This window comes from Carassius carassius, chromosome 2 (assembly GCF_963082965.1).
Source record: "Carassius carassius chromosome 2, fCarCar2.1, whole genome shotgun sequence".
NCBI classification, from domain to species: Eukaryota; Metazoa; Chordata; class Actinopteri; order Cypriniformes; family Cyprinidae; genus Carassius; species Carassius carassius.
In genome coordinates this window covers 48,920,844-48,935,057 of record NC_081756.1, presented here as the reverse complement: position 1 = coordinate 48,935,057, position 14,214 = coordinate 48,920,844, and the positions used below count along the sequence as shown (strand labels likewise).

General features: G+C 36.9%; 1 protein-coding gene across 3 annotated transcripts in view; it reads right to left on the bottom strand.

Moving 5' to 3' along the window:
* Nucleotides 1–14,214, bottom strand: part of LOC132111384 (sodium/potassium/calcium exchanger 2-like) — a 42,385-nt gene that overhangs the window by 9,313 nt on the left and 18,858 nt on the right. Inside the window, exons 3-7 of one of the 3 annotated variants that reach the window (XM_059518626.1) lie at nucleotides 9,854–9,962; nucleotides 8,292–8,306; nucleotides 5,729–5,779; nucleotides 2,967–3,047; nucleotides 2,189–2,271 (exon numbers count right to left, since the gene is read on the bottom strand). In XM_059518626.1, the coding sequence (XP_059374609.1) occupies nucleotides 2,189–2,271; nucleotides 2,967–3,047; nucleotides 5,729–5,779; nucleotides 8,292–8,306; nucleotides 9,854–9,962 (339 nt within the window). The remainder of the gene's footprint in view (nucleotides 1–2,188; nucleotides 2,272–2,966; nucleotides 3,048–5,728; nucleotides 5,780–8,291; nucleotides 8,307–9,853; nucleotides 9,963–14,214) is intronic. The other 2 variants (XM_059518636.1, XM_059518646.1) reach the window with 2 other exon arrangements.

The following is a 14,214-nucleotide window of genomic DNA, read 5'->3' as shown; positions in this document are numbered from 1 at the left end:
ATTTGCTATGTTATCTATGTTCTATTGTGAATAAAATATTGGCTCATGTGATTTGAAAGTCTTTTAGTTTTCATTTTATTAAAATTTAAAAAACGTCCCAACTTTTCCGGAATTCGGGTTGTACTTTTTTAAATGAGTTTTCCCAATTAACACCATTATACTTTTCATTCAGATTGATTCACGAATGCAGAACTCGGCAGGATTTATCGCATGAACCAGTCACATTCGAACATAACCAGTCGTATCCAATGATATCGCGATGGAGGCATTGCCTCCTCTCACGTGACTTTCCCCCATTTATTCTCAATTACCCTCCAGTAAAGTCACGGGACGCTATGGGGTCTCTGTTAACAGTCAATGGGATCATGGGAGGTAAGCCTCGGCTGTAACTTTACCTGCGGGTGTCGCTGTGGGACAGTGAAAACGAGTGATTTATACACATTTTAATGTTATACTTTGTAATATGGGAATTGTTTTATTTTTATTTTTTTATACATTTTTTCTGACCTATGCACTGGCTGACATTTGTGGTTGTTTCAAGCATGTTCTTGTTTACTCCAACCAAAGTCTTTGAATGTGTAAATAAATAAACAATACTGTGTGAATACATACTTAACCATTGATGACCTTTAACCTGGCCACATGTAAAACCTCTTCATCTGCACATGAGCAGGTTGTCACAGTGACATTGACAGGGTCTCTCTACACTGCAAAAATTAAATAAAAAAATCTATATCCCAGCCAAAATATCAAAAAATTCTTAAATCAAGAAGGCTTTTCTAGACAAGCAAAAATTGTTGTCTTGTTATTTCAAACAGAAAACAGATTATTTTCCTTACCCCATTGACAGATTATTTTGCTTCAGATTACTTTTTTTTTTCTTCTGAAAACAAGACAATATTTATGTTTTACTTGATTTAAGAATCTTTTGATATTTTGGCTGGAAACAAGACAAAAATCTAAGCTTGGAAAGCATTTTTTGCAGTGTATGTCTGCATGCTGGGACTGTCTCTCGTACCAACAGGGGGCAGAGGATGAGAAGACAGGACAGTGTGTGTGTGTGTGTGTGTGTGTGTGTGTGTGTGTGTGTGTGTGTGTGTGTGTGTGTGTGTGTGTGTGTGTGTGTGTGTGTGTGTGTGTGTGTGAGGAGAGAGATGAGCAGACGCAGGTCAGTGGGAGGGAGACAGACGGTCAAATGTGTTTTCCACTGAGTCATCAGAAGCGTGAGGTTTCTGCAGTTCTGCCGTGACTTGGCCTTTACTTCTGTTTCCAAACTCAGTGGGACTTTCTGTCCTGTTTTAGCTTTGAAATTGTTGTGCATAATGAGTTGAGTGTACAGTAGCAAGTGCGAATCTGTCTTATTTTATTATATCACTATTTTATACACGCTTGAGGTATTCATCACAATGAACTAGCTGGCCAATCAGAGCACAACTCGCATTTTAGAGCGATGAGCTTTGTAAAAAACGTTTCAGAAGGTGGGGCATAGAGGAGAAACAATAATGTACAGTATGTGGAAAACAGTGTGTTTTTTAACCTTAAACTGCATAAACACATTTCATTACACCAAATAATATTGATTTATTTTAGCTTATTCCTTATTAAAAAAAAAAATTCAAACATCCTCCGATGTTTACTTATAAAAAAATAAGTTAAGACAAATATGTTAGTTAAATAACAAATAAAATAATAAAAAAAACATATAAACAAGTTCTGTATTTCATGTCAGAACTGTTCATCATTTTCCTCTACACTTCAATGCAAAAAAATAAAATAATAATAATAATAATTATATATATATATATATACATTGCATTAAATCAAATCAAGACAATGTCTCTTTTGGGTTTAAATGAAGATTTTGATATATCATATTTGTTGTTAATTTCCCCTCTTTCTTGCTTGAGCCTAATATTTATGAACTGCATTTTTGCCTGATGTGTTTCAGATGAAATTTCACTGGAGTTAGTGAATAGACTGTTTTATTATAAACACCTGATGATACTCATTGCTTCGTATATAATTCTTGAGAAGCAGTTAAATAACTGGTGGATGGCCGAGACGTTTATTATTACGTTGTTTTACCACCTGATTCAATTCAATGATTATTATTATTTATTTATTTGTTGTTGTTTTTTGGTAAACAATAATAACCCTGGTGAACATGTGTTTTATTTAAGTGACTCACTGTGTCTCCGTCCTGTCCAGCGGTGCCATTCATCGGTGGAGTCACGTCCACCTCCACACTCGAGCTGTTTGGCAGATTCTTTTCTATAACACAAACAGAAAAGAAGTATGTGAAATGTGTTTGTCTACACTAAATGGCCAAATGAATCAAATTAACCACCTATAGCCAAAAGTCCTCACATAAATCAATCTAAGGCAGGTCTAGTGTAGTCTTTAGCAGCTGGTTTTTCAGCGCCTTACGCTATGAGAACCACATTTGTAAAACATTTGGACCTTCCCAGATATGTCCATGTTTTCCAAAACCATTCAAACGCTGTACCTTTACATAGTACTGTATTTACATACTTTTCTCTTAAACATGTCTAAAAAAAACATGGTATTATCCTGGTAGGGTTGATAGTGAAGAAATATTGGCAAAAAAATGAATGAAAGTGCAGCAGATGGGTTTGAAAGGGTTAAAGATGTTCTGTGGTCACATCAAAGAAGCTGCTCACAACCGCTCCGCTTTTGATGCTAATATGCTAATATGGAACTGTTAGCATAATTTCCCACTTGAAATGAAAGTCCATGTGTGTATTCAACACAAATAGCATCATGGGATTATGATACTTCCTTTCGTTTCTATAAAGTGCATGAGTAGTTGAAACCTAAAGGAGCGATTTTAAAAGGCTGGATAGTGCTGGATTTAACACACAATGGTAAGTTTAACAGAGCTAGAAACAAATTCAGTACATTGGTTACTATGTGAAGTTAGGTTACTATTTTATACACCTACTTACCAGCAACTCCATTTGAGTCCTCCACCTGGCATTTCTTTTTGGCAATTTTGTGAAGGATGGACGCCTTCTCGCGAAATTTCCCTAAAAAAATAAAAATAAATAAATAAATACATAAAAGATAGTTCAGAAAGAAAGTGAGTGATATGGAGTAACCAATTTTCCCAGTTAAGTGAGCATGTTTCATTTTACCTACTAGATATATATATATAAAAACCTGTAAATAATTTCTAACAAATATAAAAAAAAATATTTGTAACACTTTTTTTGACAATGTTTCTAAACACACTTTCTGTAAGTACACTTTTTAAAAAAGCACTTCGTAATAATGTTAATATATATAGAAGTAGACTTATTTGGATGTGTTAACTAACATGAGCACATTTAAAGCACTTGAATATACTTTTTTAAATCAATACAATTTATATATTTTGAATGTACTCGATTACAAAATTACTAAAAGTACAACTTCAAATATATTTAAGTGCATGAGTTTAATAGTTAAAAAAAAGTTTGATAGAAATTACTTAAATTAAGTCCTACTTAAGTGTATCAAAAATGACTCTAAAGTTCAGCTAAATTGCATTTGATATATATATTTAAACTGCAGTACATTTTTCATTAAATTGCAAATAACATGCAGTTAAGCCTCTGAAAATATTGCATTTAGTTCACACTTAAGTAATTTCATAATATTAAAGCATATTTTAATTTCATATTTTTTTTTTCTTTTGCTACAGTGTACAGTATATGGTATAGTATATCATATATCGTATTTAGTCACTCCAGCAAGTGTCATAACCAGTAAATCCCTTAAACTGTGAGTCTATATTCACTATTAAGCACAGCCTGCTTGAAAAATGTCAAACGACCATTTGACCTTAAACGCAACCTTCAAACCAAGAGCACAATAAACACAACTGCTTGCCGCTGGTTTAAGAGATTAGAGACAAAGTCTATAAAACTCAGCATGACGAGAGCAGACCCACGAATCAAACATCAATACAGTTGCACAACCTTTCAGGATCCATCAATGTGGAAGTAAAATATAGCGCGTTCCTGTCTCCGGAATTAAACCGCATGTGCAAAAGCTTGCATTATAGCAATGAACGTAATGTGTGGTGGGTTGGTCTCACTTCACTAATGGAAAGCATCATGATCAGTGAATGTCTTTGACCTTGCTGTGGCATCATTGACTCTGATTGGCTGACAGACAGACTGTCCTGTCTGGCTCGATCAGTGCTTTGACCCCAATCAACACGCACATGTATGTTGTGTGACCTACATATCATTGATACGCCTGGAATGGTTTGGGATATAAAGTGGCTTTAGAGTTTGAACTAAATAAGTGAGTGTGTTCTTCTGGGATGTGGTGTAATAAAAACTGATTTGTAGTCAGGATAGTCTTTAGTTTCTCTAAACCGGGTTTCTCAAAATCATATCAAATATTCACTTTTGAAAAGAAGCTCACATAAAAGGGTACTTATTATGAAAATAAAATATGTTAAACTAATATACTGTGCAAAATGTATTTAATGCTTATAGGAAATGTAATGCTGAGTACATTCAATGAATTATAGTTTAAGTCTATATTAAATGCAATTTGCTGAACTTTGGAGAGTTTTTTTGTTTAGTTTTTTTTTTATCTACTTACACATTTTTATATGTATTTACATAATTACTTCTAATGTCTTTGAAATATGGTTACTGTAGTAAAGTACTGCAGAATGTACTGACAAGTATACTTATACTATACTAAAGTATACTTAAATGTAATTCCTGTATTTAAATATATTTGTAATTTCATGTTCAAGTTGCAATATTTTGCCTTTTTTGCCAAATAATAACAATAAAGAAAGTTTACCACAAAAAGGAGTACACATTTTCCTACTTTTAAAATATATATATATTATATGAATTATTATAATTTACTTTAAAATAATATACTTAAGTGCAAACTGAATGTAATTATTTCAGACACTTTTTGAATTAAATTAAATTAAACAAAATGTATTACAATTTACATTTTTAATAAATTCAAATTTCGAGTGATTTTTTTGACCCAATTAAGTAGGACTTATAATTTTATAATTACACCTCTTGTCTTCAAAGGTTAAATATATTTGTGAACCTTTAAAGTTAAATACATTTGCCATTAAACATTTATAATGATAAACATTTTAAAATATGTTAACTTGAAATGCAATTTCTCTGAGTGTGTGCACTTTGTGTGTGTGCACTTCGGATGGGTTAAATGCAGAGCACAAATTCTGAGTATGTGTCACCTGAATGTCACTTCACTTCACTTCACTTCTTTCATGCATGGATGTATTTATTGAAACAGGATGTTTGGGAAGTATATTTAACAAAAGTTATTAATCATGACTTGCTACTTATATATATATATATATATATATATATATATATATATATATATATATATATATATATATATATATATATATATATATATATATATACCTTTCAAACAAATCAATAAAAACTTAACAAAGAACAAAGTACAAACAAAAAAGAAGAAAAAAATGGACAGAGAGAAAGAGAAACCCCCAAGAAAATTCTAAATGACATGAAGAATGATGAAAACCACGATTTGCACTTATGTGAGTGAAATCTCGGCAAGAGGGTCATGAAACTAAAAAATGGAGAAGAAACCTCTCTCACACTCATGGATGAACAAACAGCATCATGGGTAGAGAGGTGAAACAGAATGAGAGGAAAATAAGGGTTGACAGAAAGAGTCTTACCTTCCGCGGTCATTGAGTGATAATATTTTAGCTTGCCATAATTCCCCAGCTCTACAATATCACACACAGAGACAAGGGTAAGGAAACACATGCTAACACGTGTACACACACACACACACATAAATAAGTGTCAGTGAGAAAGAGGAGGTGATGTGGCCAAAATAAATCTCTCTCTAGACCGGTCTCACAGACATAAGTGCAAAAAGATGGGCATCCAAGATGTAGGCGACTTTGTTTCTTCAGTAGAACACAAACTGAGATTTATAAAACAAACCGTTGCGTTCTATCACTCTTATAATGTAAGTGGATGAGGTTTAAACATACAATAAAAAAGTAAAAAAAAAAAAAACATACACAAACAAAACAAAGCCCCCTATCTCTCAAGTGCACCATTGATACTCCTGATTGAGATTGTAGATAGAGTGTCAGTGGTTCATTTGAGAGATAGGTGGATAATGCACTTATAAGTCTGTGATCCGCCGTAAAGCAAGAAGAAGACGTCTCATGTGCAGACTGTGTTTTGAGGAGGCGCTCATACAGTTCAGACAGTATGCATCAGAGGTAAAATACTGTTCAGTTTCCTTGCACAGGCCGATCTTTTTGTGTCTTTACACATCAATGTATCATCAAGGGCCGCAGAGTTTATTTATTTATTTATTTTATGTTTTAGCCATGATTCCCATCCACTTACATTAGAAGAGTAACAGACCACAACGGTTTCAGTATAAAATCTCAGTTTCCAACAAATTTTCATTTTTGGGTGAACTTTCCCTTTAATGATGCACCTAACAGTTTATTTTACTAAGCATGGAAATAAATAACGTGATGTTTAGGTTTGTATATTTTCATACTTAGAAAATCAGAAATGTAAAATATATTTTTCTTTTTTCATTTTAAATAATGTTTTAGGATAAAACAGCAATATCAAAATAATATATATATATATATATATATATATATATATATATATATATATATATATATATATTTTTTTTTTTTTTTTTTTTTATTTATATATATTATAAACATTGAATAAATAAATACATTTATAAATACTGCAATTTTGGCTTTACCCTAAAATGTTCTATTTATATCCGAGTTTAAATCAGATTTTAAATATCATCATTGTTTATTAGTAAGATCTTGCTGTAAACCTGTCGTTGTCCAGCAGTGACCTTGCAGAACTCATCCCAGCGGCGCAAAGCTTTTAACATCGATTCAGCTGTTACGAAATAAAGGTCGCATGAAAGACCCGATCAGACGGTTATTGGTCTGTGTGTACATCTGCGCCTGCGTATGCAATCAGCTGGAAGAAACTATGACAGATCACAGTGTCTTTATGAATGTGTGTGTGTATGTGGTTTTGGGGAGGGCAAGGGGTTAAACAGAGCACTCCAAAAATAGAGGAACTATCGGTCCAGCGTGGGGGTCGAGCTCAATAATTAATACAAACTGCTGTGCAACAGGTCACACACTCACAGATAGACTACAGCAATGTGCGAAAATACATTTGTCATGTCAGAGAAGCTTGACAGCTTGTGTAGTGTGTGTCTGTGTGTGATGAGAAGTTCTGTATTACACGTGCATGTGGAAAACCAGCCACTGGTTATTTATTATGTGTTCAATGTCAATTAATGAACTTATGCAATTCATCGATTAATCTGGGGAGGGTGTTTTACTCCAGAACTTCATTAAAACAAATATATTATGGACACATTCATGATGTGCCATTGCTATTATGTAACAGGCGCAATTTCACCATATTTTATGCTTGACGATGTGAAGCTTTAAGAAACAGTAACATGCCGTTCCTGTAACTAATATGTAATGAAAAATAAAATAGATATAGATTAGATATAATTATGCTAAACACACACACACACACACACACACACACACACACACACACACCTACTGCGTGTGTGTGTGTGCATATATATATATATATATAAATAAATAAACATATACACTCACCGGCCACTTTATTAGGTACACCTGCTCAATTGCTTGGTAACACAAATTGCTAATCAGCCAATCACATGGCAGAAACTCAATGCATTTAGGCATCTAGATGTGATAAAGACGACTTGCTGAAGTACAAACTGAGCATCAGAATGGGGAAGAAAGAGGATTTAAGTGAGTTTAAATGTGGAATGGTTGTTAGTGCCAGATGGGCTTGTCTGAGTATTTCAAGAACTGCTGATGTACTGTGATTTTCATGTAAAACCATCTCTAGGGTTATGTATAAATTTGGATCTCTGCCTGTGAGAATTAAATGTGTTTACAAAAATGCATATATACCATTTAATTTAGGCTTGCTGTGAACACTTAACTGTAAAGTCATAATTTACACACATGTGAATGAGGAACAGAGGATATCAGGGTTATGGGTAACATGAAATTGAGCTTTAGCAAGAAAAATACAACGGAAAGTGGCAAACACACATGGAAAATTGAAAATAACACACACAGTATTCATTGTTTCTGAATCCTGTGAATAAACAGAGACAGTACAGACAGCAGGACGAGCTGTGATGACAACGAGATTTAGAGAATAACTCACCAGAGTCAGCGAATTCTGAGGAAACAGCAGACAGAGAGAAACAGAGAGACAGACAGAGACAGACAGAGAGAGTTGGATGAAAAACCAGAAGAAAAAAAACACAATTTAGCTACTGCAAAGCCATGTAGTGAATACAAAGATGAGATGAGCTACTGTTCAAATACCCATTAAATGTGCAGGCAAAAAGTCAATTTCAAAGCTTTTTAAAACCCTATGAAAACAAAAGTGTCTTTTAGATTTGAGATGAACACACATATTTAATAACAACTTAAAAATAATAAAAAAATAATAACAATAAAAATAAAATAACATTTGTTATTTTGTAACACACAAAAACAAAATAAAAATAATAAGAATAAAAGAATGTTTATAGCCATTAAAAACGAATAAAATGATAAAAAATACAAACCATAATTATTAAAATTGTATTAACTTAAAATGAAAATAGAAAAATAAAAATTAATTCAAAATATTCATAAAAACTGTAGCAGTATCTTAACTGTGACAAAATAACACTAGCCATGACTTGCTCTACAGCAACACATCAACTGTAACTAAGCAAATGTTTGCAGGTGAAATCCAGTCATTTGAACAGGAATGCGTCTGATTGGGCGTTTTACACAAAGGCTCAATAACTCCTCATGCAGATTGCGCCTGTGTTTGTTAACTTTGTTAAGTGTGTCCACCGCACTGACCAGCAGAAAGCTGTTTGGTTTGAAAGTGATTTCTGTGTAAGCTGTGCTTTATTGCTGCATCATTAACAACAAATAATGGTCCTCTTTTGCTAAATTTCACCAAGGAAGCAATCCGAGCTCACCTTTACATAACTACATCATAAAACATCTCAACATGAAAGTTTTATTCTAAAGACCAGTCTTTAATGAAAGCCAGTAAACACAGCCGGTCACACGAACACTGCTGCACTTCATCAAACCACGACAGAAACATCTTCACCAGCTCCAGCAGCTGAGACACGTGTGGAGGAATATATTTAATACATCGAATTATTACAATCAAGGTGATAAGAACTTGTGTATCAGATGGCAAGAGAAATAGGGTGAAATGAAAACTTATTAATAAATATCAGAATGTGTTAAGAAAACACATAAAATTATAGATAACTAAGTCATTTCTCCCTTTTCTCATAACATAAAGTGAAAATCAATTTTTTTTACAGTAGTACAGTAAAGCAAACTGATTTGTATTGTTTAATTACAATAATTTAAATACATAATCTGCTGAGTACATGTGTATTTGTCTGTCGATCTACATATTTAAACATGTCTCCATGTCTTTTTTTGTGATTTAAATCTCTTATTAAATAAATTAACACCTCTTCTTCTTCTTTTTCTCTTCTATATATTGTTCTGTATAAGTATATATTTATGTTAAATTAAACAGCTCTTTTTGTATGTATTTATTTAGTTAGTTAATAGTTGAAATATATCCCAGGTGTTTCATTAATGCACAGTTTAAAATAATTCTGAATTTCAAATAATTATTCTGTTCTTTCTCAGCGTGGATGGAGTGTGTGTGTGTGTGTGTGTGTGTGTGTGTGTTACCTTCACTGAGAGGGTCGAGTGTATGGATCATCAGATGAAAGATGCTGTTCCTCATTAGGCTGTTGTGTAAAGAGGCGGAGCTTCCTCCTCTCTGCAGCCGGGGTTTGGCCTGTGATAGGAGGAGAAACATGTCAATCAAAGCCTTCTGGCAAGTGACATCGGATTAATGAGTGCACAGTGACAGTCGTCATAGAGACGGCATAAACATGGCGGATCTTAAAGAAGCAGCGTGTTTGAGCAGTTCTAAATCGCGGCTGGACATCTTGGCTTCTCAGAGGTCAGCGAGGAGGTGGTCAGGGTGACAGGGGTCAAAGGTTAAGGGTGGGCTTAATCTCCCTTCAGAGCAGCTGATGCTATGGCAAAATGTCAGTGTGATTAGAAGAGTCAGCTGCTGATTAACACAATCATACAGGTGTCAGAAGTGTGTGTGTGTGTGTGTGTGTGAGAGAGATAGAGACGGAGAGAGAGAGGGATAATATGCGTGTGTGTGTGTGTGTGTGTGTGTGTGTGTGTGTGCTGCGCTGAGACAAACACTCAGTAAATTGCTCTGAGGATCAGGGATCAGTGCTGGCAGATGTCAAGGTGCTGCTTTAGTGTCGCTTTGATGGAATTAGATAGGAAATACATATTTTGTCCATCAGTTATTTCTGATCTGATTTGATATAATAATAAAACAAATAAAATAAAATAAAATATCTAATCAAGTCAGCCAGGTCAGTATTTTGAAGAAGTGGGCCTTTTTCGTGGATCACAGGCTTTTATTAAGTAATCTTCATGCTTTTCATCACACCACAGACATGATTAAACAGAGCAATCCACAGACACACACACATGGACAATACTTACCGACAGCTTGCTGTCATCCTCCACTCCACTGGGGCTCAACTTCACAGTCAAGACACAGAGAGAGAGAGAGAGAGAGAGAGAGAGAGAGAGAGAAGAGATAACAGCACAGAGATGAGAGAAAGGACCAGCGGACAGAACACAGACATCAGACTCCACAGAGACACACATCAACAACACATCAGTTGACAGAGTGAGTCTGACCACTGACCTCACAGAGAGAGTGTGTATGACCTCTGACCTCACAGTGAGAGTGAGTCTGACCTCTGACCTCACAGTGAGTGTATGACCTCTGACCTCACAGTGAGAGTGAGTCTGACCTCTGACCTCACAGCGAGTGTGTGTATGACATCTGACCTCACAGAGAGAGTGTGTATGACCTCTGACCTCACAGAGAGAGTGTGTCTGACCTCTGACCTCACAGTGAGAGTGAGTCTGACCACTGACCTCACAGAGAGAGTGTGTATGACCTCTGACCTCACAGTGAGAGTGAGTCTGACCTCTGACCTCACAGTGAGAGTGTGTCTGACCTCTGACCTCACAAAGAGAGTGTGTCTGACCTCTGACCTCACAGTGAGAGTGTGTCTGACCTCTGAACTCACAGAGAGAGTGTGTCTGACCTCTGACCTCATAGAGAGTGTGTCTGACCTTACAGTGAGAGTGTGTATGACCTCTGACCTCACAGTGAAAATGTGTCTGACCTCTGACCTCACATAGAGTGTGTATGACCTCTGACCTCACAGTGAGAGTGTGTATGACCTCTGAACCTCACAGTGAGAGTGTGTCAGACCTCTGACCTCACATAGAGTGTGTATGACCTCTGACCTCACAGAGAGAGTGTGTCTGACATCTGACCTCACAGTGAGAGTGTGTATGACCTCTGACCTCACAGTGAGAATGTGTCTGACCTCTGACCTCACATAGAGAGTGTGTATGACCTCTGACCTCACAGTGAGAGTGTTTATGATCTCTGACCTCACAGTGAGAGTGTATCTGACCTCACAGAGAGAGTGTGTCTGACCTCTAACCTCATAGAGAAAGTGTGTCTGACATCTGACCTCACAAAGAAAGTGTGTCTGACCTCTGACCTCACAGAGAGAGTGTGTCTGACCTCTGACCTCAAAGTTAGAGTGTGTCTGACCTCAAAGAAAGAGTGTGTCTGACCTCTGACCTCACAGTGAGAGTGTGTATGATCTCTGACCTCACTGAGAGAGTGTGTCTGACCTCTGACCCCACAATGAGAGTGTGTCTGACCTCTGACCCCACAATGAGAGTGTGTATGATCTCTGACCTCACAGAGAGAGTGTGTCTGACCTCTGACTTTACAGAGGGAGTGTGTATGATCTCTGACCTCACAGAGAGAGTGTGTCTGACCTCTGACCTCACAGTGAGAGTGAGTCTGACCACTGACCTCACAGAGAGAGTGTGTATGACCTCTGACCTCACAGTGAGAGTGAGTCTGACCTCTGACCTCACAGTGAGAGTGAGTCTGACCTCTGACCTCACAGTGAGAGTGTGTCTGACCTCTGACCTCACAAAGAGAGTGTGTCTGACCTCTGACCTCACAGTGAGAGTGTGTCTGACCTCTGAACTCACAGAGAGAGTGTGTCTGACCTCTGACCTCATAGAGAGTGTGTCTGACCTTACAGTGAGAGTGTGTATGACCTCTGACCTCACAGTGAAAATGTGTCTGACCTCTGACCTCACATAGAGTGTGTATGACCTCTGACCTCACAGTGAGAGTGTGTATGACCTCTGAACCTCACAGTGAGAGTGTGTCAGACCTCTGACCTCACATAGAGTGTGTATGACCTCTGACCTCACAGAGAGAGTGTGTCTGACATCTGACCTCACAGTGAGAGTGTGTATGACCTCTGACCTCACAGTGAGAATGTGTCTGACCTCTGACCTCACATAGAGAGTGTGTATGACCTCTGACCTCACAGTGAGAGTGTTTATGATCTCTGACCTCACAGTGAGAGTGTATCTGACCTCACAGAGAGAGTGTGTCTGACCTCTAACCTCATAGAGAAAGTGTGTCTGACATCTGACCTCACAAAGAAAGTGTGTCTGACCTCTGACCTCACAGAGAGAGTGTGTCTGACCTCTGACCTCAAAGTTAGAGTGTGTCTGACCTCAAAGAAAGAGTGTGTCTGACCTCTGACCTCACAGTGAGAGTGTGTATGATCTCTGACCTCACAGAGAGAGTGTGTCTGACCTCTGACCCCACAATGAGAGTGTGTATGACCTCTGACCCCACAATGAGAGTGTGTATGATCTCTGACCTCACAGAGAGAGTGTGTCTGACCTCTGACTTTACAGAGGGAGTGTGTATGATCTCTGACCTCACAGAGAGAGTGTGTCTGACCTCTGACCTCACAGAGAGAGTGTCTATGACCTCTGACCTCACAGTGAGAGTGTCTCTGACCTCACTGAAAGAGTGTGTCTGACCTCTGACCTCATAGAGAGAGTGTTTCTGGCCTCTGACCTCAAAGAGAAAGTGTGTATTACCTCTGACCTCACAGTGAGAGTGTGTCTGACCTCACAGTGAGAGTTCGTCTGACCTCTGACCTCACAGAGAGAGTGTGTCTGACCTCTGACCTCACAGAGATAGTGTTTATGACCTCTGACCTCAGAGTGAGCATGTGAATCTGACCTCTAATCTCACAGGTAGTGTGTTTGATCTGTGACCTCACAAAAGTGTTTGGCCCTTGCAGAGTGTATTCTGTGACTTCTGATCCTACTGAATGTGTTTTGTCCTCTGACCTCACAGAAAGTGTTTTTTTTTTCTTATGAAATCAATTATGTGCTGTTACTTCGGGCCTCACAGAGTGTGTGATCCGATCGTACAGAACTTGTGCTTGCCCTATAACCTCACAAAATGCCTACTTTGACCTCTGACCTCACCAAATGCATGATGTGACCTCAACTAAGTCTGTTGTGACCTGACTGAGTGTGTTTTTGTTTTAAGTTGACAAGTTTGTGCTGTGACCTCAGACCTCACAGATTATATTCTGTGACATCTGAACCTAGTGAATGTGTTTTGACTTCTGACCTAACCAAATGAGTTATGGAATATGCCCTCACTGATTATTATTATTATTTTATTTTTTTATAATTATTTTTCCAAGTATGTGCTTGTGATGAGTGAAAAAAGCACCATCAAGCTCAAAGGTCATCAGTTCAGCGGGTAAAGCAAAACCATTGGAGGTTCAATGATGATGGAGAAGATTCTAAAATTAGCTCTTAGGACTAAATTAGGTACAAGACAGAGCCCTGGAAGGCCATTTCAAAAGAAGAAAATCAATTTGTACGTCAAGTCTCTGCATACAGTTCATTCATCACCAACCTAAACAAAGCTGCAGTGCGAGTCGTAACAATGAGTATTAAAAATTAGCATCCATTTACATATTTTTATTTGACTGTAACTTAAATTTATTTGTGTCTACAGTGTTAAGAACACTAAAGTTTATTTTATTTTTTTATCTTTATGCATAATGCATAAATCCTTGAATGCA